At 40.4% G+C, this 27,115-nt stretch overlaps 1 protein-coding gene and 1 long non-coding RNA gene across 2 annotated transcripts in view; one reads left to right on the top strand and one right to left on the bottom strand.

The window, feature by feature from the left end:
* LOC146667543 (voltage-dependent T-type calcium channel subunit alpha-1I-like) overlaps nucleotides 1-27,115 on the top strand; it is a 169,517-nt gene that overhangs the window by 21,737 nt on the left and 120,665 nt on the right. Inside the window, exons 3-4 of the mRNA XM_085408336.1 lie at nucleotides 7,603-7,700; nucleotides 21,132-21,291. Of these exons, the coding sequence (XP_085264462.1) occupies nucleotides 7,603-7,700; nucleotides 21,132-21,291 (258 nt within the window). The remainder of the gene's footprint in view (nucleotides 1-7,602; nucleotides 7,701-21,131; nucleotides 21,292-27,115) is intronic.
* Nucleotides 25,761-26,218, bottom strand: LOC146667544 (uncharacterized). The gene is made up of 2 exons (XR_014912078.1): nucleotides 26,052-26,218; nucleotides 25,761-25,847 (listed from the first exon to the last, which is right to left on the bottom strand). It is a non-coding gene; the product is annotated as an uncharacterized LOC146667544 (long non-coding RNA).

The following is a 27,115-nucleotide window of genomic DNA, read 5'->3' as shown; positions in this document are numbered from 1 at the left end:
GCAAGATTCTTACGTAAATCCAAGAGTTGACCAATCCCTTTTTGTCAGTGTACATGACCATGCCATATCATTGCCTTCACCCTGCTGTCTTTTATGCTTCAGATCATGATCCATTCCTTTTAAAGACTCTTTTTGAAAGTCTTTGGACAGTTTTTGGCTCTAGGTGTTTTCTGACAAACTCTAATATGAACCTCCTGCCTACCTGCCTAAACCCTCTATATTTAAATTCTTGATGGTGCTTATTAATTGAAGGACTTGACAGTGATACATCACCTACTCAGGACTTTTCTTGACTTGACTACATGTTGTGAAGTTGTTGTTTTTTTTTGTTTTTTTTGCACAAATCCATTTTATGCATTTGTTATGATTTCATTTGCTTTGCAAAAGTAATATAAAATGCAAGTCCACCACTTAATGCCAGATTTAGTGAGTGAACAGGCCTCACTAAATGCAACACTTTTGTTGAACTAAAGCTGACGGTTGACACTTTAGTCGCACCTTGTTTGCCCAATTTAACATCTACCGATTTAACAGGCAACTCTACAAAAGAAGTACAAATGGTCCAAAAACATATGTAAAGCTAACTGTATCCTGAAGTGTAAGAGGGTGTTAAACTTGGTTGAGTCAACACATGCTAACTTGTGCTAAACGAAGACATTAGCTTCTAATTTTAGATTTGCCAACTAAGTGCTTTTGCCCGAAATGTAACGTGTGAGACGTCTAACTGGAAGAAACAAGGAAAAACCAGTGAGAAATGGGTAATGTGTCCGCAAACAGCTTCAGCAGACAGCTGGCTTTTATCTTTGACAAGATATTCACATGTCTGAGCATATAACACACACATACGGACATGTGCGTGAGCATCTGTACTCTGCTTGAGATGTAACAGTAGCTTATTAGAGCTCTGACGCCACATGGCACACTGTGGGAATGTGAGAAAGGAAAATAACGTGCGCACCGAGAAAGTGCACATACACACACACACTGACGATGGAACAAAACTGATGAAGAGCAAACAAAGAGGAGTGGAGAGACAAACTAAGTGACACAAGAGGAAGAGACTGAGGAGAGACTTCACAAGGTGGATTGTTAGCAGAAAGGATCAAAGTAAAGGGCAGGAGGGAAAAGGTAAAGAGAGTGGAGTAAATTACAGCATTTGTAAATGGCCGTGTCTGTTTTGTGCTCACGTCTGTGCGCTCCTCTATCTTTTTTGACTTGCAAACCACTTCTGGGACTGAAAATCTACTGCATCCATTAATCTCATTTTAATAATTGATGCCATCTTACCCAGAAGGAGTTTGGCCTGGACTGTTGGCATAAAATGAGACATTTAGCATGTTCCGGTAATTGCCATATTAGTTTATCCTTGCCTATTAGACCACATTTTAAGCCATTCAGTGAAATGGCTTAAAATGTACAATTTCTGTTGAGCTGCGTTGTTGCTGTCCAAGGCTATCTACTGCCTGAATCACCAATTATAGTTAATTATAGAGTTCTGCTTATACATGTTTCTTATGAGTGTAACGCGGGGAAAAAGAACTGTTGCTGAACAGCTGTTGATGCTGGTGTGCTGTAATATATGTCCATGAAGGAAACAGCTCTGAAACATAGTTGCTATACTACATGTGACTCGTGCAGGGTTACCTGCATGTACACGATATATTGCAGACTTTGACAAAATGCAGCAACTCATACAGAATTCAGTCAGTCTTAAGAGCTTTTTTCACACCTTGGCTCATCGGATTCAATTCATGTGAGTTAGTTTTGAGACACAATAGCTAACCCAAAAGATTGGCACTTACAAGATGCATACAGACAAGCAATGCTTGACAAAATGCTCTCAAAGAACAGAATGCTTAAATTTCACTTAGCAAGCATGTGTTGGCTTACTTGTCCTGTCAGAACACCCAAGTGTACAACTTGTCTTATTTGACGTGAAACACAAAACTAAGCTGTTAAAATCCAAATACTATGCAATTAAATATAGTAGATAACAATATACAGAAGTATTGAGTGGAGAAACCCTGACCCTTTTAGGTTTCATATCTTGGGACTCTGTAACATGATGAATGAACTCTGTACTGTTGTTACGGTCAGTCCTGTTTTTAAAGACTTGTTACTTAACACCACAAAATTACCCTAAAATCATCCTTGATTGCTGTGTAGCGTTCTAACGTGTGCTTCTTAAATTATCTCCAATATTCACACTTCCCCTCCAACCAAGAGGGAAAGCCTGAAGAAAATCACTCCCACTGTTCCACTCTGATGCCTCCTGAGAGAGTATTCCCCAATGCTAACTTAAACAGCAGAGACAGAGCAAGTTTCTGAAGAGAAGAGAGACACCAAAAAAACACAGAAAAATGGAATAAGAAATGTGTTTAAGATTCAGTTAAAAAAAATCCACATTCCCCCATCCAAGGCCACTTTGGAACAAAAGTAATCTAGTTACTCCACTGAAATATTCATGAAGCTATTTGGTTGGCGAGCGGTCCTAACTCAAACACAGACAGACACTAAATTTAGTTTGACTTGTGTGAGTGTATGCAAAGGTTTTGTGTGTCAGAGAGTGACGGCCAGTGTGTGTGTGTGTGTGTGTGTGTGTGTGTGCTACGAATAAGAGTGCATGTGGATTCACAGCTTATGTAACTACATACTTCAGGAGTGTGCATGCGTGAGTGTGTTTCATTGTGCAAATGAAGTGTGTGGCCCAGTCTGATGACTTAACACAGCTTTACGAGAGCCAAGAGTCTGCCCCGGGCATTTTCTCTACTTAGTGTGTGACTGTGTGTGTGTGTGATTTTATTTGGGTGTCAGACTGACTATACAAATGCTCAGTGTTGAAAAACTTAGGGTATACAGGCATAATGTTTACGTGTGTGTCTGTGTGTGAATTTCTATTGTCTGTTGTCTCTGGGTATCATTCGTTGCACACGTACGATTGTTTGCCTGTATCTCTCTCTCTTGTGTAACCACATGTGTGTGCCTTATCAGAAATTGCTGCAAAAAATTGCTGGAAAATGACAGATCACTATTATGTCCCCCACACCCCACTAGGGTTAGGTATCGTTTAGGTTTTATCTGATATCAGCTTATCAACCTTAGCTGTTTTCCACTTTTTCTTTGGCCATTTTAGCCTTTTTGGCCAGGGTGAAGGGAGTATCTGCCATCAAACAAGAAGACAGCTGCATGGAACTACAACGGTGTTTGCTAGTTCACCTTACATGCATTAATGTAATAACGTGGTTAGCCTACTCAACGTAAATTACACACGAACAACATTAAGCTACTCACGCAGAAAAGAACGGCTGCTGCTGCTACACTGGCAGGGCTAGGGGCCAGGACTCTCCTCTTCGGGTTTTTGGGGGATGTTGCTAACTGATAACCGGCAACCCACCCGCAGTAGATGTGCTTGGTGTGAGGTCTCGCAGCAAGCTATCAAATACGATGCATTTCTCGGCTTTTAAAAAAACGCTATGTGTTGCCAGGTGTTTCATCAGATTCGAGGAATTACCTCCTTTGCACAGTATCATCTTAAAGCACTTGTTGCAGGCTGCTGAGTTTGCATCTTTTGCTGTGAAGTACAGAGTTTGACCGCTTCACCTTGGGCGTTTTTAATCTGTAGCTCTGCTCTAAAAGAACGTACGTACCTGGACCCGCCTACTATCCTCGGAAAGGTAAAATGATTGGCTAGAATCCAAAGTGTACGACATCTCAGGAAAAAACAGCACTGAAATAAAGCACCGAAATGTGCGCCGCTTTTCGGTCTGGTTACTACCGTTTATGTCAGAACCGGTGCCATGATGGCACCGGATACCGGTACCCATCCCTACACCCCACACAATGTACACACTGAGACTCATGCCTTATCAACACGCTGGAGCACAGTGATTAAAATAGCAACACGAAACACTAAGTCCAGTTCATTTTGTCCCTTCTTTCCCACTCGGTGCTAGCCATACTGTTAGAGTACATCTTACCATACACTCACACAACAACAACAACAGCAGGCTAGGATGTGCCCACAGTGTGCAGACGATTATTTTTGATCATTTTCTTGAAAGAAAACAAAAACCCCCAGTTCAGACCTTATCCCCCCACTGAATGGCTGTTATCAGTCCCATGCAGATCACAGGTAGGTGGCCTCCACCTCCTCCCAGTGGGTAGTTCCTTCGTCCATGCTTACTAGAAGTGAGAGGGTTTTTTGTTTTCTCATAAACAGCAACAGAATATATCCACCAGACTTTTAACGAATGCACATGAGTTTGGCAGTTTTTGTTTGGGTATTTTGTTGAGGAGGAGTAGACTCAGTTTTTGCTTTTCCTTGAAATCTCTGTTAACTTTTGTTTTTCATGTATTTATTTTTTGGAATAATTGGATGGGGTTAGGAAAAGATTGCGGTTTTGCCATATGGGGCAACACAAAAGCAAACTACAGCCACTATACACATTACAAAAAGATAAGGTAGTTAATAAGGTTGGACATCTGGAGCACATAGACTCTTTATTTCCAAGCTGAAAAACATTGAAATTTATGGATCTGGTAAGATTTAAATGACAACAACAAGGAGTATGTGCTTAGCAATCTGTGGGGTGAGGGTCTGAAAAAATGCACAACATAAATCATTTATAACATGTAAAGCAGGGTGTTAAAAACTGATACTTGTATATAATGACATATTTTAAAAAGCAATACCTCTGAAGAGGTGTAGTTAAATAATTACACCTGTACGTGTATATGAAATGGTCAGCATTTTTTCCCCGTGTGGATATGATGGCTTTCACTGATTTGTTTCTTTTTATGTTTGTTAGCGTTATATTTTGAAATAAAGATTTGATCAAGTGTTTATTCTGCTCCACTCCCCCCACGGAAAAGTCCCCTGACAAATTGGATCACCAGCCTGTGGTCCCACATAGATGCGCTTGTCTCTGAGTAGTTTGTGAACTCTGACCGTTATTTTCATGGTCAGCGTGTTTTACTAGAGTATTTTTGCCTGATTTGTGCAGGGAGCTGAAGCAGTCCTCCGCCGCCACCTGTCACCCGCCAAGGTTATGGTAATATAATAGCAACAAGAGAGATTCATATTTCACGGCTCACCGGGTTAGATTCGTACCTAACGGATGCAATCAAGCGTGGGCAGAGGTTTGGACACCGGAGACAAGTTTTGTCGCTGGACCGCAAAGAATAAAACAAACTGTTTTGCTCACTAGGTTCATCTTTGACCTACTGTGGGCTGAGTTTGTCAATTTGAAAGCTCTGACCTGGTCAAGCATTCCAGGCTTTATGATGATAATTTTCCCCAGCTCGACATTTGATAGAAGTCAGCAGCGCTTACAGTTCTCTAATCCCGGCAGGACTTTGACATCCAGGTTAGATCATTACAGTTTGAAACTTGTTTGAATTTTCCAACTTTAAGACCTCGCAAACATTTCAAACTGGGACACTCCCTCTGGAGCATCACTACATTCCTGCACTACCGTCAGTTTTCCGGTTATTGCACAGTCGTGCGTTAAAGGCTCTCCTCCAGGTGTGCAGGTCGAGAGGTCGAAAGTGAAAAATGTAATCTGGCTCTTTAATCACTTGAGAAAGCACCTGCTAGGCTCTCTGGCTTATCCTTGAAACGAGCATGTTATCACGGAGCTTGAATATCTTAGCAGGAGCAGAATATTTGTGTCAAATACCTGAAACTTGCCTTAGTTTCTTTTACCACGCTCTCCTGCGTCTTGATAAGAGTCCACCCCCCCACCCCAACCCTTTCTCAGCCAAAGAGCAGCTTCCTTCTGTTCAGTCAGGTGTATGCATATTGCTCTCTTCTCCCTGCCTCTCTGTTCCCAGCATTGTAATTATCTCAAACACTTGATAAAACCCTCAGGCTCTCTCTTTCTTCCTCTCTCAATCTTGCTTTATTGCCTTCATTATAATGCACTTAATCAACCCTTGGTGCTTTCCTCACATTGGTTTCTGACCTATCCGTCACTTTCTCACGTTTTTTTCACCCCTGCCATCTCTGGCTGTTTCTCTTGCTTTCCGTCCTCTGCCCCCCACCCCCACACACTCCATTCCTCAGGCAAAAATATATTTTCCAAGTGATGAATTTGTTAGGACCAGGTGAAATAGCAAAATTCTCGATCTTTTCTTCACCTTTCTCTGTCTCTTTTATGCCATACCTAGTTTAACTTCAAGCCTGTTTACTCCCTCCACCTCCAGTCTTTGCTCCCTCGCCAGGCTCCGCTTTCATCTCTGGTGGTTGCATGTTTAATCTCGCGCACTTCATGCTTGTGTACACCTGCCAACCAACCGGTATGCACTTTGATGCATTCGCTATGTGTGCTAAAAGGTGTAACCAGTTTCCAGGGATGCTGAAGGTTTTCAGCCGTGGCTTAACATCTTTCTCCATCTCAGTCAAAAAAACACAAAAAAGTCTGTTTTTTACTGCTGGAGCAGGACTCTGCAACCTCTCCATGTTTAAAAAAAATGTATAAAGACTCCTACATTCATTATTATTATTAATGTTCGTCTGCAAACTAATGAATGTCTGTTTTGTAATTTCCAACACAGTTAAGATAATGTTACAGTATTCCACTGACCCCGTTCTTTCTTTAAATGTCTTCCATTATTAGATACACATGTTCCAGCTCATTAATTCATATTAGGCTCCGCACAGCAGGTGTCCAGCTGTGCGAGGATGTGAACAATCTTCTGTTTAGGCTTTTTTAATATTAAAAGCCCTGAAAGGAGGAGAACATTAACCCTCCTGCCTTCTTGGGACCTTTTTGTGCCACTGCTATGTGTTAAATGGCTGCCATTTCCACTGTGTTCAGTGGAATATAAACAAACTTGCCACAGGATAGTTTTTACCTGTCAATGTTAATATTCCAGTGTGAATTCCTTAAATCAGCCTAAAATGGCTGAGCAGCAGAAATCCCCACACCCATCACCCTGGGGACCATTTTCTGCCCATTGACTTCCATTATAAACGCTATTTTTCAACCCCAAATTATCATCATATGATTTTATTTTTTCTTCTTTTCTTGGATGTCAATGAAGACTCAGGGCCTTGAAGTTTTAATTTTTAAATTGCAAAAAAAATGCAAAAAAAATAATGGCAGGTCAAAATGTATGTTGGTGCCAATCTTTGACAATCACATATTACTTCAACTGGTTTTTTGTGGAAATATTTAGTTTCGTTTTTTGGTTTTTGGGGCTTATAACACAGGGCGCTCATGTAATAACACTGGGATTTGAAGGGTTAAAACAACGAAAATATAATTAAAACTTTACATGAATATTTCAGGGAGAAGTAGTTTTACAAGGTTGGCTAATTTAAAGTGGAATAAAATATGGATATATGGTCTTTTATGGCGTGGCTGAGAATGGTCCCTAGGGTGATGGGTGTGAATTTTTTAAAGGATGGCAGGAGGGTTAAATCAACTTTAGCTGGAATTTCAGATGAAACTGCTTTTCTGTGAGGATCAGAGACTTTTTGGGTTGTTTTTTTTTTTTCGGTTGGTCTTGCAGCTGTAGAACTGCAGCTGTTTTGGGAATGTTGTAGTGTGGATTTTTAGTGTGTGTTTAATTTGGATGCTTTTTTTCCCCATTTTCCAGGATGGTTGAGTACTCTCTGGACCTGCAGAACGTCAACTTCACGGCCATCAGAACAGTGAGGGTGCTGCGGCCACTCAAAGCAATTAACAGGGTGCCAAGTAAGTCGAGTCCTATAGACTGTGAACACATGATAGGCAGCCATGGCTGCATCTCCATCACTATTTTACACAAAAAGCTCTCACACCTCTTCTCTTCAACTACTCATTTCACTCTTGAAACAAACAAATTGTAGGATGACATCCATTCATGTTTTGCCATCTGTGGCTCTTATTCAGCACCATGGACAGCTGCCTGGTGAAGAAGGCTGCCCAGTAGCTGGAAAGTGTTAAACATGAGTCACTGAGCCAAAAATACCTTAACAGGGAACATGTTTGGGAGAACAAGCTATTTACTATTTATTAGCTACATTGATTAGGGCAACAATTAATTTTTTACCAGTCAATAGCTTTCAAAAAAACATGACATGACATGAAAAAGGAGATGTATGGTTGGATCCCACTCCAGCTGGCCATAGTGGTTATATTTAGATTTGAGAGTAAAGTTATCCGCTAAGGTTAGCAGGCATCCATAAACTGTACCCGTGTATATTCAACACATTAAAGCAGGTACCTGTTATTTGGTTGTAAGACTAATAATGATACTAGGATGTGAGTCACCACAACTGGAGCACAGACTTGTTGGATTGGCTGTATTTCACAACAGGTCACGGCATTTGCCATACAAATCAGTTAAATTGCCCTAAAAGGCAACAAGAGCACCAACAAGGTGATGGTAGGGAAAACTCTCTATATAACACTGTCGGTGTACATGGTCCCCAAGGTTTGTGGCACAGATATTTATAAAAGCTTAAGGGAAGCTATCACATACTGTACTTTGATTTGAAACCCACTCTTTCTTCGGTTATCACTCATTAGTTTGTTTTGCCATGCGACCTCCACTTCATTGTTCGTTCATCATTCACTGTAGATTTCCAGCTAAAAAGCTGCCCTGAATGTTTAAATAAAACACAGCTTCTGGGTGGGTGCGTTCATCGTACACACCAAATCCTGCAGCGCTGAACACGTGCCACACCATTCTTCATTCTGGAGCAAATGAGCTACATGAGAGCAACAAAACTGCAACTGTGGCCCCATATATACAACACAAACCAGCCAAATGCCTCATTGTCTTGGATGTAACTGTGCCATTTGGATCGTTTACCTGTTGTCTACGCAGCCGGGCCTTGATGTACTACCTTTGAGAAGATGCCTCGTGCATTTTGAAACAGATTTGGACAACTGCATAAAGCAACGAAATAGAAGAGACGATTCCAAAAGGAGGTTGGGGTCATGTTTCATCTTTGTTTAGCTATTGGACAGCATAATAATATCTGCCTGTAAGTGCTTTCATCCTGTATGGAATTAGATTCCCGAGGACACCAAGTGTGCATGGCTATTTAAAATCCTAAAAAGTAATTTCATCCACACTCAGCTGTGCTAATCCCCCTCCCAGTCAAAGTCCTCAGCAACCCAACCTGTCAGGAAATCACCAGACATCACTGAAGTATTTTGAGTTACTAACCTTGTCACTTTGACTCCAAAAGTGCTGCTTAGTCCTTCTTGATGAGAGTAATCAGTTTGCTGCCGGTTGCTTCTGTGTCTAAATTGTGCCTAGCAGGCAATCATTTTCAGAAGCTATGAGTACTCTCTAAGTCAGATATGCTGGTGCTTGAAGTTAATGTTGTTCTGCTTCCTTTGTAATTGCTAAACCTCCCACTGCTCATAAATCTGCAACACAAACCATGCAATTTGGGTTTTTTTTCTTTAGTAAAAGCAGGTGTAACCATCTTGGTTTGTTACAGAGAATGTATGTTGATTTCTATATTTGTCACCTAATATACATGAACATGAATAAGTCATTGCCACTCATTTTTAGTTATGACTATAGTTGTTTGATGTCTTTCTCCATCCTTCTCCCTCTCTCTTTGTCCTTTTGTCTGTCTTACTATATCACTTGAGGTAAAAGGAGTTCTTAAATATCCCATTATTTTCTTTTTATCTTCTTTTCTCTGTGATCTCTCTGTCATGTTTCTGCTCTGAGCTCTTCCTTTATCACAATGTTCAGTCAGTTTCCTCCTCCTCAGTCAGTAGAGCGAGATCCCGTCTCAGATCTCAGTCATTCCCCTTCCTCCTGCTCCTTCCGCTCTTCTTGCCTCCTGTCATGTACTGTCTATTCTTTTCCATCATTTATACCTCCCTTTCTCCAAAAGCAGAAGTATGTCTTGTCCTTGCATGTCTTTGGAAGCATTGGAAAACCCTGGGATTGCACAATAACCACCTTTGTTAAACTGAAACATGAAATGACAGAAATGTCAGTGAAAAATCTAAGGCTGTCAATGTTAACGCTTTAACGTGGATTAATGCATTGTCACGATTAACGCGATTAAAATTTCCAATGCAATTAACCCATCTGAAGCACAAAATGACTCAAAATCCGTGAAATGTCCCTGTCAATTCATGTCGGGTAGCTTGTTCAAAGTTTGTCCATTCTGCACTCCTGATGTTTTCACTGCGTTAAAAATTTGAATTGCGTCAATCGTGACGCCGGATTAATCAAAGTTAACGCGTCAACGTTGACAGAAAAAACAGATTCTGTGATCTCTTTTAAAAACGTTTCACAGCAGGAACAACATTATCACAACTACTCTGTTATTTATGTGTGTTACAACTTTCTCTCCATGTTGGAATTAGAAGATGTTTGAGGTCATGGCTTAATTTTAATGACCCTGCTTTGGGGATCTTCCAGATTTTCCAAATTTTATGTTGACTTTAGTCCCGAGACATAGATGGATGGATGGATGGATGTTGACTTTTCTTATAGAATAAGACTGAATAAGGCTATTCCAAATAGAATGAAAAGGAAATGGAAATCAAAAATAAGAAAACAAAACAACCATAAATCTAATATAGAGGTTGCTAAAAAGGGACCAAAGAAAAGTTAGAAAGAAAAATAATTTCAGGATGCGCTCTTAGAGAGTGGGTCTCTAAGGCAAACTACCTCACTTGGTTGGCCTTTGCAAGCAATACTCTCTGTGTTTTCAGAGAAACTGTATTAGTGAGTCCATAACTAGTGTTAGCTCACTAACAACAAAATGAACTATTGTGTAAAATCCATTTGAAGTGTGATGATTTCCTGACTATAATTATATTGTTATTATTGAAGTCCTGAAAATGAAAGTCCCTGACCTTTGCAAAATTGTAAATTATAAACTAAACCATTTTTCCCGACCTACAATCAAGTTGTTCCTGACCTAAACAAACCTTACCCAAAGCACAGTCCCAGCAGGCAATTTTTAAGAGTTTTGGGAGCTGCTGACAACACTGTTGTTCTTCCAACAGAGACGTCAACTCAGAGAACACTGTATTCTACCAGAAATGACTCAGACGTGTGTCAGAACACAATGATTCTTCTTTTTAATCAACGTTGGTGTCTGCGCCGGCTGTGCACAGTCATGCAATGAAGCTTCTTCATACATGTCACTTTTTCTTCCATCCATCAATCCACATTACTTTTTGTTTTCCTTTTAAAATATTAACCACAGCCAAAGTCTTTGTCAGTTCTATCTCAGTTTTTTAGATTTATAGACATGGTGGATGTTATGAGTCACTGACACTAAAAATACAGTTTTTATGTGGAAGAACTTGTTTCAAAAAAGTTGTCAACTTTGCACTTCCGCCCAACAAATTAAATGTCTTAAAATGACACATAAAGTTCCAAGCTTGAAGTTTTGGTTTACCAAAGTTTGTGTTCTGAACTTTCATTGCATCCCTTAATGGCTAGCAGTCTGTTTGTGCAGGGTGGACTTAATTTGCCCGTGAATGCGTTTTTTGCTCTGTTGGCAGGGAACACAAACAATGATGAGTCACTGAAGTCTAAACCATGTTTGCAGCTGTAATCTGACATTTCTGTGAGCAGAGGGGACTTTTCTGTTCACTGAGCTTCTTCCTCTCTGTCACTCCAAAACAAAATAAAAATAAAATAAAAACAAAAAAAAAGCAAATTGGTTCTTTCATGGTGAAATGTCTAGTTTGGACACAAAAAGAAAAGAGGCGGTATAGAAAAGTCACCCGACACTTTATACAATGTAGAGGATGTCAGAAAAATAAATCCCCTCACATCGGATTGATGCTCTTCTTGTGGTTTATTCTCCACCGTTTCAATAAGAACACTGCATCTGGGTTAAGCAAGGATAGGAAAGAAAGACAGGCAGGTGAGAGGAGAGGACAAAAAAGGCAGCAAGAGAGATAAATGAAGGAGGGAAGAGGGGATTATCCAGCTCCATAAAGGATAGTCGAAGATGGACGAGAGGAAGAGAGGGATGATGAGAGGAGAGATGTGGGGGGACTCAGATGAGCAGGCTATTATGATGATAGATACAGCTGTGGAAGTGCGAGCGATGGAGGGAGTCGCTGGAAGAATAGAGATAAAAAGGAGGCAAGGGACGTGGAAGACAGGCACCTGGAGAGGGGAAGATAACATGAGAAAAGGGAGGTGATTACATAGAAAAAGAGAAGAAACAACATTACCAACCCACTCATTTTCAAAAATTATAATGTAAAATGTTTTCTACAAAGTCTGCATTTCTTCGGCAGGTAGAATTAAGCAAACAGGGAGGTAAATAATATCCCAATAGCTCAGTCTGAAACCTGCACAATAACATGTCTTATGTCTGTGTTTGGATGGGTCAAAATGTATAATCATTTATAAATTATAATAATTTCATTTTGGGGAAAATATTTGAATGTGATTGCATTTTACTGTTTATAAAGGTGGAAAAAATCTCCATTTTTATTATATGTCTGTGAAGGTTCTCAGTCATCCAGGTCATCGTAGTCAAAGGAGCTTGCAAAGAAAAGCGTCTGGACTTCTTTAAGTTGCTTGAAGATGTTTCACCTCTCATCCGAGAAGCTTCTTCAGTTCTAAGGTCAAAATGGTGACCTTAGAACTAACTAATGTTTAATAATCCACATTTGACTTCAGAGCTCTATTTGTCATTAGATAAGACAAGAAGTGGTCAGTGGACAGCGGGCGACTTTAGGAGTTGGCTGCTATCCAGACTATCCAGCAAATCAGAAGATAGAATATATATTACTAGTTTTTCTGTGGCTAAACATTTTATATTAACTTTTGATTATATGTGCAAGGATAGATCTGTGTCTGTGGAGGTTCTCAGTCACCCGGGTCATTGTAATCCAAGGAGCTGGAAAGAAAAGTGTCTGAATTTCTTTAAGTTTCCTTCTTTCAGACAAAAACTGGTTCATCCCAAAGAAAAAACTCCCAAACACAAACTTAACAACATAGTGTATGCTGTACAGTGTAACAAGGAATGCTCAGACCTCTAAATCACCTCTACACCTCTACCAAACAGCCACTTCATAAACGCATGGCACATAGAAGAGCCACGTCGACCAGGACAAGACCCGGCTGTCCATCTTCATCTAAAAGACAAAGGTCACTCCTTCGAGGACACCAGTGTTCACATTTTTGTACAGAGAAGACAGATGATTTGAAAGAAGAGTGAAAGAAGCCATCTATGTCCACTGTGAACGACCATCTTTGAACAGACGTGGTGGTTTGCGACACCAACTGTTTGCCATCTATAATCCAGTGTTGAGATCCCTTCCCAGACGCCTTAACGCCCACTCACATCCTGGGCCATCTGACCTCAGTAAATCACATGATAGGGTGGGGCTAGATTTCACAGTGGGTTCTCCCGAAACCTTAGCTGATTGTTACCTACACCAAGTCCAGATGTTTTTCTTTCCCAGCTCCTTATGTTAGATCTACTACTTTTCATAGCTACAACCAATATGGAGGAACTCATATTACTTTCAAAGGGGAATTTCTATCAGCCTCAGGGGAACTTTGCGTTTTCTTCTAATTGGCACAAATGTGCGTGGTCTTTGTACACATAGACTTTAACTAACATCAGCAAGTTAATATTTTTGTTACCACACATAAATGCTTCCAGCATAATTTCAGCCTTTCCCCAACTCTTTATCATGTTTTTCAGTTCCCTTTTTTATAAAAACAATTAGATGTTGAAAGCACAGCATATTTTCAGTAGATTGAATAGATCTATTAATGCTCAAGTATTGGCAACACAATTGTCAACATTAACATTAAAGCACCAAGTTATTTTGTCAAGCACAGCAACACTATCCAACGAGTGAGAAGGCCAGGTTGTAACAGTGCCAGCATCGGCTGCCAAAAGCCAGTTATTTGACTCCTTTTTATTTGTTGGATGATAAAGATGCAGTTCTGTGCTTTGAATAAAGACTATTTACTGGAAAGCTCTTCGCTCCACATTGTTGGCTTTATGAGTGCAGACACACCAGTAAATGCATATGTTGTGCAGGCAGTACATGTCGCAAAAGTGCAACCAACACAAAGCCACTAAGCACTTGTGTACACACACTTTCAGGCACATAGTAACTAAGCGGACACTCTCGGAGGACGATGTGAGAACTGAACAGAGGAGTCACTTAATGGCGCTAATGGAAATTATCCATGTCGGGTTCCCACTGGTCACAGCTTAAAGGACTGGGCCTGTTTACTACATTACCCTCAACACCTCTGGGAGACATCGTATTAGCTGCCAGGGTAACGGCCATCAGGGTATTCTATGTTGTTCCCTTTTCATTTACATTCTATTTGATTCAAATCATTAAAACTATGAAGGAAACACTGGTCCTTCAGTGTAGTCAAAACTTGTGTGACTAGAACAAGTCCACTATTTTAATTTAGAATTGCTGTTATTTTGTATGTCTCGTTGTACATGTGACACATTCTCCTCTTTTCCTTTTAATTAACTGTTTTAAATGTTAATATATTCACATTAGGGTGCCTGATTTGATATTGCAGTGTTTTAAGCTTCTAGCAACTTCAAACAGACTTAATCAATCTGAAATGGGGCGTCTGTTTCAATTTGCTCAAAGAAAATCAGGTTCTCTGATTTTAGTTTGACTGCAGCTAGAATGTACTTATAGTAACTTCATTTAAATAGCATTTTTCAGGGGTAGCTAAAGTCATTAATTACAAAGGCCAAAGTAAACACTTTATTTTAAAAAAAGAAACGTCTTATCAGACACCTTGTTGTCTGGTCGAGAGGAGAATGCTTGAATTTTTGAAGAATTCAGTACCCGCATATCATCAATTATTGACATCAAAAAACCAAACTCAGCCTATATATATATATATATATATATATATATATATATATATATATATATATATATATATATATATATATTTATTAGGGGTGCAACGATACACAAAATTCATTTTTAATTTGTCATTTATTAAAATTATAAATATATATTTTAACTCAAAAGTACAGTTTTTAAATTTAACCCTAACCCTTGTGCGTGTTTTTTATTTTGACAGCGAATGCGCACCTGCGGACCACTTATGTGCAGCCCTGGTTATTTAGCTCGTCATATCGCAGCCACAGAAATTCTTTTGTCCATGAAACCATAAAGCTGCACTTTCTTTTTGCCTTATAGTCTGATTTGTCATAACTTCTCCGTTTTGTGGTAAGCTTTTCTTTGGCTGTCACTTCTTCACCCTGACCTGTCTTATTTGGCTCAGCAGAACTGAAATGCTTTTACACGCTCACTCACATAAGCTCAGCGATTCTCTGCGCGATCAACCTCTCACATGTGTAAGCTGCGGGAGATTTCACTTGTCATGTTTGCATAGTAAGCTAACGATTAATAAGACGATGTCAGAGGAATTGGTGCACAAATTATCATCACTCACAGATCAGTGCTGTCGCTCTCTATACACAGTTCGCACGATTGCAAAGTGAAAGCAAAAAAACAAGCGCAAATTCACATATTGACAGTGGCTCACCGATGCCAATGACATAATTACCCAGCTACATTTCTGAAAGAATACAAAAGCATTGACATATATTTTTCCTCCCTACAATAGCCCGACGGGCAGGGAAGAGAAAGATTTTGGTAGCCCGACTGAAAAAAATCGCTAGCTCCAGGACGTCGGGCTAGCGATATTGCGAGCCCTGTATCTGATTGAGGAATCACTCATCTTTGGAAAAGAGAGTTTATTACAGAGAAATGTCTCTTTCCAAAATAAAAGCTATACTATCCGCTTCTTCTGGGCTATATTCTCAGCAGCATAAGGAGAATCATGTGCTAACAGCTGTCTAAATGACTCGGCTAAAGTTAGTAGCATGCTTGCTTTTTTTTGTCTGCTTCCACTTGTCTTTGCACTAGGATGATGTCGGCGTAAATGTGCAGTCATATTCGTTGTGTTCCCACTAGTGCTTTCAGGTTAATCTCGTTGAAATGACCTTAACGCCACAACACGGCAAATCTCCGTTAACGAGCTACCGCCGATCGCTCCGTGCATGGGGCTAGACGGCCAACACGTTAACGAGCTAACTGCGCTAACACACTAGTTCACACCAATGTAATTGAGCATTGCATGGCACATCCAACATACTGTTTTACTTTAGTCCATGACTCGCTTACCTTCAGGGTCATACGTCACATGAAAACCAAAATAATTCCAAACGCCAGATCTGAATGAGGTTCAATTTGCCTGTTGCAAGTAGAGCTTAACTTCTGTCTCGCTAGCTTGCCCTGCGCTCTTCCTTCTGACTATGCTGTCTGTGTTGAGCGCTCAGTGGATCTGCGCTCGACAGTGCAGCCTAGGCGGAGTAGTCGAACGCAGATTCACTGAGCGCTCAACACAGACAGCATAGTCAGAAGGAAAATTGATAAAATAAATTACAAATGTTGTATTGTTCGATACATATGCGTACCGAACTGTATCGAACGGTTCAATATCGATACGAATATCGTTGCACCCCTAATATATATGTATCCAGCTGTATGTATGTGTGTGTGTGTGTGTATATATATATATATATATATATATATATATATATATATATATATATATATATATATATTAATTAGGGGTGCGACGATACACAAAATTCACGGTTCGGTTCGATACTTTGGTGTCACGGTTCGATATTTTTTTTCGATACAAAAAAAATGTTCATGCCTTTTTAATTTGTCATTTATTAAAATTATAAATATATATTTTAACTCAAAAGTACAGTTTTTAAATTTAACCCTAACCCTTGTGCGTGTTTTTTATTTTGACAGCGAATTCGCACCTGCGGACCACTTATGTGCAGCCCTGGTTATTTAGCTCGTCATATTGCAGCCACAGAAATTCTTTTGTCCATGAAACCATAAAGCTGCACTTTCTTTTTGCCTTATAGTCTGATTTGTCATAACTTCTCCGTTTTGTGGTAAGCTTTTCTTTGGCTGTCACTTCTTCACCCTGACCTGTCTTATTTGGCTCAGCAGAACTAAAATATATATCGTGCTGCTTTTACACACACACTCACATAAGCTCAGCGATTCTCTGCGCGATCAACCTCTCACATGTTTAAGCTTGCTGCGGGAGATTTCACTTGTCATGTTTGCATAGTAAGCTAACGATTAATAAGACGATGTCAGAGGAATTGGTGCACAAATTATCATCACTCACAGATCAGTGCTGTGGCTCTCTATACACAGTTAGCACGATTGCAAAGTGAAAGCAAAAAAACAAGCGCAAATTCAAACGTGATTTCAATATGTCACATATTGACAGTGGCTCACCAATGCCAATGACATAATTACCCAGCTACATTTCTGAAAGAATGCAAAAGCATTGACATATATTTTTCCTCCCTACAATAGCCCGACGGGCAGGGCAGAGATAGATTTTGGTAGCCCGACTGAAAAAATCGCTAGCCCCAGGACGTCGGGCTAGCGATATTGCAAGCCCTGTATCTGATTGAGGAATCACTCATCTTTGGAAAAGAGAGTTTATTACAGAGAAATGTCTCTTTCCAAAATATAATGCTATACTATCCGCTTCTTCTGGGCTATATTCTCAGCAGCATAAGGAGAATCATGTGCTAACAGCTGTCTAAATGACTCGGCTAAAGTTAGTAGCATGCTTGTTGTTTTTGTCTTTGCACTAGGATGATGTCGGTGTAAATGTGCAGTCATATTCGTTGTGTTCCCACTAGTGCTTTCAGGTTAATCTCGTTGAAATGACCTTAACGCCACAACACGGCAAATCTCCATTAACGAGCTACCGCCGATCGCCCCGTGCATGGGGCTAGACGGCCAACACGTTAACGAGCTAACTGCGCTAACACACTAGTTCCCACCCATGTAATTGAGCATTGCGTGGCACATCCAACATACTGTTTTACTTTAGTTCATGACTCGCTTACCTTCAGGGTCATACGTCACATGAAAACCAAAATAATTCCAAACGCCAGATCTGAATGTTGCAAGGAGAGCTTAACTTCTGTCTTGCTAGCTTGCCCTGCGCTCTTCCTTCTGACTATGCTGTCTGTGTTGAGCGCTCAGTGGATCTGCGCTCGACAGTGCAGCCTAGGCGGAGTAGTCGAACGCAGATTCACTGAGCGCTCAACACAGACAGCATCGTCAGAAGAAAAGTTGATAAAATAAATTACAAATGTTGTATTGTTCGATACATATGCGTACCGAACCGAAAGCACTGTATCGAACGGTTCAATATCGATACGAATATCGTTGCACCCCTAATATATATATATATTCCCACCAAAACTAAAATCACAGAAGGGGGATTTCAATTCTCATTAGAAATGAATAATATTTTCCATGTGTGACTTACCACTTCCTGCAGCTCTGAAGAAGATTTTATACAAGAAGATAAAAAAAAATTGAACTTTGTATCCATCACTAATAGGGAAGATTCTTTCATGGTCAGACAGAAAATATACATCAGATTCAAAACACAGCTTTATTTTATATGGAAATATCACTTTTACTGTAAACACACGGGTCAAGTTTCCAAGTCTTCTGCTTGTGTACAGCTGCACACCTCCAGTGTATGCATTCATCAAGTAAGACATCCTTTTTATTACATTATATAATGAGATCCCTGGAAGAGGATCTATGGATGGCCTTCCCCCTGACTAATCAGTTAAATGTTGTATCAATCTTCAATCCATTTTACAGATAGAATTTAACCCATGGTTTAGTTTCCCCAAGTGTTTAGCCCCAAAGTAATTGGCTGTGGGATTAGAATTAGTGAGATTAGTGATTGATTAGCTAATTATGATAATACGACGAGTTATATAGAAATGGTTGTGTAAATTTCTGCACCAACTAAAGAGTGGGAGGGATGGCAGAGAATGTTTTAAGACAGGGAAAGCGATAGGTGAGACGAGGATTTGGAGTCTGTGTGCACTAATTATACAGATCCAAAGATTTTTGTGTGTTTGTGCACGTCTTCCATTTTCCAGTGGAGCATAAGGGTATGTTGCTCATCCAATTTTAAAGCAGAACACAGAATTATCACAGTCAGCAGTGCTGCCTCTTATAAAGAGCTTAGTTTTCAAAATATAACAAAGTTAACAAGGTTTTGGTAACTGAATGACACTTTAAGCTGGCATCATTAGATCTTTTTCTAGAAAGTTGGAGATTGCTTAACCTCTGTTAGAAGGAAACATTATAGTGAAATACAAAAACTGTTTGATTAGTTCTTACCAACCTTTTCTTTCCCACACTGTTGCTGTGCTTCCTAAAATGCTTCAGTCATACAGTACGGTGCAAACGCCTTGATTTTGTGATCAGTAATTTAGTGAAATTTGGGTTAAAGTAAGGGTGTGTGTAATTCTAACGAGCATGAATATCAATATTAGGTATGATCGCATGAACTCTCTTATGCAAGATATCTTATAATTTCCCTAAGTCACATACCTGTGGAGGCATGGAGATATCCAGGAGAGAGGGGAGTCGACTTATTGACAAGAGTGTTTAACACAAGCTGGGAGAGTGAGAGGATGCCTGAGGAACGGAGAAGAGGTATACTGATACCAGAGGGATAAAGCTGATGAGCCATACACCGAAGCTGAGAGGGAAAGAGTTGTTGAAGTTTGTTGACACCAGGTGAAGAAGACAGATGATGATCAGTGAGCAGCAGTATGGCTTCGTAGCACTACAGATGTTTACTTTGAGAGTGTTAATAGAGAACTATAGAGACCATCAGAAGGAGCTGCACTGTGTTTTTGGAGCTGTGGTACTGCACGAGGAAGACATGAGTGGCAGAGAAGTATGTGAGGCTGGTGGGACATTTACAAGAACAACAAGACAGAGCTGAGGTATGAGGTGACAGATGAGGTCACGGTAGGGGTGGGATTACATCAGGGATCGGCTCTGAGCCCCTTTTTGTTTGCATTGGTGATGGACCGGTTGGCATATCAAGTCAGGCAGGAGTCTGCGTGGGTATGATGTTTGCAGATGACATTTTGTTGTGGGAGTAGGGGGCCGGTGGAAGAGAGCCTGGAGAGGTGGAGGTATGCTCTGGAGAGAAGATGAATGAAAGTCAGTAGAAACAAGACAGAATAAATGAGTGTGAATGAGAGGGAGACAGGTGTAACAATAAAGCTGCAAGGAGCAGAGGTGGTGAAGGTGTGCATGAGTTTAAATACCTGGGATCAGCCAAGCAATAAACAGAGTGTGCAAGAGAGGTGAAGGAGGGAGTGCAGGCAGGTTGGACTGAATGGAAAAGAGGTTAATTGTAACAGAAAGATAACAGTACTTGTCCAGTGTCCTTAATTTTTTAAAGACACAGTACAATGCTCACATGTGGCAAGTTTGCCTTGTTGGTTACTTGGTTGATAGTACAAAATACTATTTTATGCCAACGTGTGTTATCTTTGGCATTTTTTTACAGGTCAGCTGAAAAGAAACAAATAATGTGGTTTTACAACAAGCTGCCAAAAACAAAGGTGGTTAAGGATACAATTTGTATATACTTTTTTGCTAAGTTTTCTATCCTGAACAGAAACAACCTGGGTTCATGCCCTGAGCTGCACTAAAAGTGCTCAGACACAAGGGCTGGACTAAAAATGAGCAGCCAATGTCCAAAGAAATCCTTTGAAAGACTCTTACAAGGTTTGAGAAGACAAATAATCTCTTGACTGTGAACAAAAAGGTTGTTTTGTGTTTTTTGTGTTTTTTTTACTGTTTTATTTAAGTCAAATAGGGATTTGGGGCAAGAGTAAAGTCATTACTAGTAAATCAATAACAGAACTGCATAGATGCTTTCCAAGCTCGTAATGCTTTGTAGTGCTAATATTACTGCTGTTCAGCTCACAACAGTTCACTAATTAAGGTCGGTTTATTACTGTATATGCATAAGTCAGCTGTGATTCGGTGCTCTCCTGCTGGTGTGTAATTACTTATAGGTATTTTTTCTCTTCATGCTGCAAATAAAATGAGTAAATGATTCCTCCTCTTTCCTCTTGTGTGCTGTTCTTTACCTGTACACAATCTTCTTATAAAGCTTCGTAGCAAGTGGATGGGAACGCCATTGCTCCGTTTAGATCATAAAGTAAAGTCAGCCATAGAGCTGTGCGGGATGTGTCATCACATAAGTATTTGTCTGTCTCTCTCCAGGCATGCGTATCCTGGTGAACCTGCTGCTCGACACACTGCCCATGCTGGGTAACGTCCTTCTCCTCTGCTTTTTCGTCTTCTTCATCTTCGGCATCATAGGAGTGCAGCTGTGGGCAGGGCTGCTGAGAAACCGCTGCTACCCCGAGGAGAACTTCACACTGTGAGTCACCGCCTACTCCGTCTGAGTGTGGAAAAGAGTGTGAGACCATGTGATGCACATTCTGTCTTCTTGAACATTAATCCCTCTGACAGGGCGTGTGTGAGTCTGACGACTACACACTGTCACCTCTGTGTGTGTTTCTTTATTACGGTAATTGTGTCAATGATGTAACTTCTTGAATAGCACATGAATCAAAATACACACTGTACCCGCAATTTATACGTGTGTCAGTTTCTGTATGTGTAAATAGGTCTGTCACCTCTCCTCTCATTACCTGCCCTCCCTCTGCGTGACTCTAGAAGATTAATTACATCATCTATTCAATTCACTCATATTTCCATAGTGTGAGATTAAGCCTCCCTCTGGCCCCGTCTCTCAAGTGCTAATATAATGAGGCTGATGGCAAACTAAAATTTGCACAAAGCAAATATCATTACCTCATAATCAAATCTGCCACTTAATTAAAAGGCTGACACTCTTCTTCACTGCTTCTCTCTCACCCATTTTCTGCCAAGTCATCAAGATTGTATCAGCGTTTCTGCAATAAACTGCAGAGACGTAGGATCGAGAAATTCCAGGTACTGTAGCTTAAACATGTTTGGCAAAATGAAATAGATGGAGAAGGGGTGACTGAACGTAACTCTTTTAGGTTTCACAATGCTGTAATATTCAAACTCACCAGACAAGGAAAGGTTATAGAAGTATCTCTAAAGACTTTAGATTCCAACACACAACCACAATTCACAGAGATCGTCTATAAATGGAAGAAATTCAAAATCATGTTCACCCTCCACAGAAACGATCGACCAACAGAGATCACACAAGAATGCGACATGTACCAGTCAATCCCAAACAACAAGACCATATTTGAACTTATTGGTTTGAATAAGATGTATTCTGTTTGAGGAAATAACACCAGTTGTCATGGAGCACTGAAATCTGAGTCATACTAGAAAATGCTGAAGGAAATGTTTAGGACATGTGCCATGGGCAAGACGGCAATTCTTGGCATATAAGTTGCACTTCAAAATCAAGCGTTAAAGTACAATATAGTTAAAGATACAGTGTCTAAAATCTTACCACTAGATGTCAGTAGATTGCAGTCAACTGAAGTCTGTTCTTACCATTCCTAATTCTCACAGTAATTTTCTCACATTACTCACAAATAACTCTGTCCACCATTAATCTGTAGTGATGCTAGGCTGTAAGTCAGCTGTTTACCTCAGCTGTCAATATTCCGAGTGTCAACATATATTTATTCTGGAGGAGGCTGTAACACTTTGTGAAAGGAAAGTGATACTGAGGTGAGCTGTTGAGGATATCTTGAACTTTTCTGTCAGTAAGTGCTGCTGTTACCACTTGTTAGCTCCTGTTGGCCTCTGTTAGCAGGTGTTAGCCTCTGTTCGCTGCAATTAGATGGTGTTAAACTGTCTTTGAAGTATTGCTAGCATTGCTGGCATGACATTTAGTGAATAAATTCTCATGTGATGTGAGAATGTAATCAAACTGTTTATCAGAGGGACAGCATAATGTTAGCTGCTGTTAGCTGTTGTTCAGACTTGTTCTTGTTCTACTGACAAGTAATTGCAGCGATATCACGTTGTCACTTTTGTTAATGTTTTCACTTCTTGGGTGAAGGGGACCTTTCTCAGGTGAGAAATTACAGTTGTGATCTTTCATATCTTGCGAGTGAAGGTGCAGGCACGAATTCAAATTTGCCTCCAGTGCACATAAACACTTACGACTTCTCTTCTTCCCCATCTTTGGAGTAATAGATATGTGGCCGGTCTCTAGCCACATACATACATATTCATCACAGCCACTATATTCAAGGTGGTGAATAGCAAAAGACTGACTGTAACTGAACTTCAGAGTGACCGAGTCCAATTTTTGGCCTTTAACCAGCAGAAATTTCAAAGGAGATGAAGCAGTATAATTGCAATAAAGTTATGAATCTGAAATCGTGAATGGGAGAGCAAGCTTATAAATACATTGCTTGCAAATATATAAACAAAATGACTGCGTATGTTGTGACAAATCACCCCCTGCTCTTCGCACCCTTATTCATATACTCATCCCTCTACTTTTTAAAAATTCAAACAAATATTAGAATATTAGAAAGGGTGCAAGAAGAAAACAAATAAAAAAACTAAGAACTGATACATGCACACACTTCCTAGCTGTACAGAGTACTGTATCTGAATTTCAGAAAAGGTCTAAGCTTTAGGTGGACTGTGCCTTTATCCTTTTGCTGTTTCTTAGTTAACCTCTCTTACTACGGCGTTATTTTTGTGCCACTATTCTGAGCGCACGTAAAATAAGTTGCAGGTGCAAGTGTTGCATTTTGAGGAGAAATTTATTTTGAGCAAAGAAAAGCTAAATCTCAGTGAACAAAATTCATTGCTGCATGCAAAAAATGTATTTCAGTGTTTGCTATTATCCACACACACACACACACACACACACACACACACACACACACACACACACACTAGCAGCCCCTGTCGCTCAGTTTTTGCATTTGCACTTGCTCGCAATGTGTTGCTTGCGCTCTCAACATTTCTGCCTGTGCGCGCTCAACTCTTTCTGTACACCGTTATATTTGTGCCACAAAACCAATCACAGACTTGGATGCAAAAAAAATCTGATTGGCTGTTTTGGTCTCCAATCGGCTCGAAATGACAAAATGCAATATCCCAGAATCCATTTCGTCCAAAACTCAAACGAGGCAGTGGCGGAGGAACACAGAGTGGCGGAGTTTGAAATATTACTCTGTCTGGGTCACAAAATAAACTTTTAAGATATTTTCATGCGAGAATGGTGCTGTGTAAACTTCAAATATCTGCTCGATTCATCAAGACATCTCATATTTGCATAAGTGCTCTAAAGTTTTCAGAGATGCCTGTTACCCACCAGCTGACCGGGTGGTCACTCGGGTTAAACATGATATATAAGGCTGAACTGACAAAGAAATCACCAACTACACCACCAGGTAACAGGCATCTCCGAAAACGTTAGAGCACTTATGCATAGCACACATTCTCGCATGAAAATATCTTTAAAGTTTATTTTGTGACCCAGACAGAGTAATATTTCAAACTGGTTTTGTGGCACAAATATAACGGTGTACAGAAAGAGTTGAACGCGCACCGGCAGAAATGTTGAGAGCGCAAGCAACACATTGCGAGCGAGCGCAAATGCAAAAACTGAGCGAGAGGGGCTGCTGTTGTGTGTGTGTGGATAATAGCAAACACTGAAATACATTTTTTGCACGCAGCAATGAATTTTGTTCACTGAGATTTAGCTTTTCTTTGCTCAAAATAAATTTCTCCTCAAAATGCAGCACTTGCACCTGCAACTTATTTTACGTGCGCTCAGAATAGTGGCACAAAAATAACGCCATATCTTACCTGTATACCGTATTTCCCGGACTACAAAGCGCACCTAAATATTAGCCGCACAAGCTAAAATCAGGGGAAAATCCTGTTTTGTACATACATTAGCCGCACCTGACCAAAAGCCGCAGGTGTTTCAATGTTGACTTATCATATGTAAGAGAATATGCACAAAGGGAATTGTCAGGAAAGAGACATCACTTTTATTAATATTTTGAAAAACAAGTTATGGGTACATATTTGCACATGTAGTACATAACAGTAGCCTACAGCACACCAGAAAAATAGATTCGGACTACCTTTTAGGCTCAGGTGCAGTGACACAGCTTTAACAAGAAGAAAAGTCAGTCATTCACCACCATCTTTCTCTTCTTCCTGCGCACTAAAACCACCAAAGTCCTCTTCTCCAGTGTCGGATACAAACAGGCTCAGGATGGCTTCGTCATCCACTCTTCTTCTCTCCTTCGTTGTCACTTTCAAAACCAAAGAAATCCTCATTGTCAGTGTCAGAGTCGAACACCCTCAGAAGGGCCGTGGCGGTGTCCTCCTCTCCATCATGCAGCAGTCCAGCCCTTCAAAATCCGTTGGTGATCGTGGATGTTTTCACACTTTTCCACGCTGTCAGAATCCACCGGTGGAGTTGGGCATAACTTGCTTTTTGGGCATAACTTGCAAGTTTATCGCCGCTCATCATCCACGCCTCCCGCTGAATGCGTAGCGCTACTTTGAAGTTTGTTTTTCGCGCTACTTCGTACGGCACTACGTTGCCTGGCGGACGGACATGTGACTAACATACCACTCTTGAACCCCGATCCTTCCGCCAGGCAACGTAGTGCCGTACAACAGCGGAACACACAAAACAAATCGTCTTACGATATGACAAAAATCATGGACAATCCATAGAAAAGCCGCACCTGACTAAAAGCCGCAGGGTTCAAAGCTTGTGCAAAAAGTAGCGGCTTATAGCCCGACATTTACGGTAGTTTAATAGTATTGCACATGTAACCCGTGTAATTGTTACGCCTGCTGTTCTGCGTTGTGTTTTGGTGTTGAAGCAAGAGGCAGGAGACAGTGTCGAATCTTTGGCTCTTTACTGCACATCTGCAACACAGAGATACATGTTCGATCCGTGCGTGTCACGCGACTGCCCGTAACCCTCTCCTCCGGCCATGCTGAAAGGAGCTGTGTCCTTAATGTACATTAATGTAACGAACCAAATACAACAAATTATTTCAAAACATTGACTTAAACTCTCAAAAAACAAAAAGCACAAAATAAACAATATGTCACTAAAAAACATCAAAACAACTTATAAGAACAATAAATGAAAGACTGCATCTCCAAAACATAAAAACATCTCCATACCTGCAACACAGAGATACATGTTCGATCCGTGCGTGTCACGCGACTGCCCGTAACCCTCTCCTGACGAAGAAAGAAAAGGTGCATGCTGTTACACAAAAGGAGAGACTGACGCGAGTAAACTCTCAAGCCGCTAGCGATACGGACTAGCTTAGCATGCTAGCATATTAGCCGAGTCCTCGGCTATAACTCATTATAATTGTGTATTAATGAACTCGTCCTCCACAAAACTTATCCCAAATGAGTCTCTTAACGATAAACAAAAACGCGGCGGTACGGTCGTATTCACACTGAAGCTTGGGATCCGAACAAACTTTGATTAACTGAGAGCAACGTGGCAGTGACTTACCTCCGGCCATGCTGAAAGGAGCTGTGACCGGGGCACACATGCACGCGCCTACGTCACCACGCAGCGCACACACGCACATGAACGCACACAGACCGAACACACAGATAGGAGAGTGAGATGCAAAAAAATGACATATTTATTCCAAAAAAGAAAGTATTTTGGGTGAAATTCACAAGTGTTTAACACATATGTTACACACAGTTTATTGTATTTTTCGTATATACTTTTCAAGAGTACTGTTCCGTGTCCCAATGGTTGTGGGGTGTTTATTTTGGTTGGCGGTATCAGAAATTCAATTACTCTTCTGTCATGTTGCTTTAGTGCACAGCAAAATCTCCAGTGTTAAATTAACACTGGAGAGTGTCTATATGGGTCCACACCTCTGAGTGTTAAATTAACACTTTTGACAGTGTTATATGTTTAAAAGTAACCTAGTCAGTTTTGAAGATTAACAAAGACTAACACTGAGCAGTGCTGATTTTCTAACACTGGAATATTTCTAACATTTTGAGTTATTTTCCAGTGTTAGAAAATCAGCACTGCTCAGTGTTAGCCATTGTTAATCTTCAAAACTGACTAGGTTACTTTTAAACATATAACACTGTCAAAAGTGTTAATTTAACACTCAACAGTGTTGTATTTAACACTCAGAGGTGTGGACCCATATAGACACTCTCCAGTGTTAATTTAACACTGGAGATTTTGCTGTGTGAAGTGC

Source organism: Rhamphochromis longiceps, linkage group LG6 (genome assembly GCF_057381845.1).
Source record: "Rhamphochromis longiceps isolate RC_006_pf linkage group LG6, R_longiceps_female_GT1.1, whole genome shotgun sequence".
NCBI classification, from domain to species: domain Eukaryota; kingdom Metazoa; phylum Chordata; class Actinopteri; order Cichliformes; family Cichlidae; genus Rhamphochromis; species Rhamphochromis longiceps.
The sequence above is the reverse complement of the archived record's forward strand: the minus strand, read 5'-3'. Positions and strand labels throughout refer to the sequence as shown.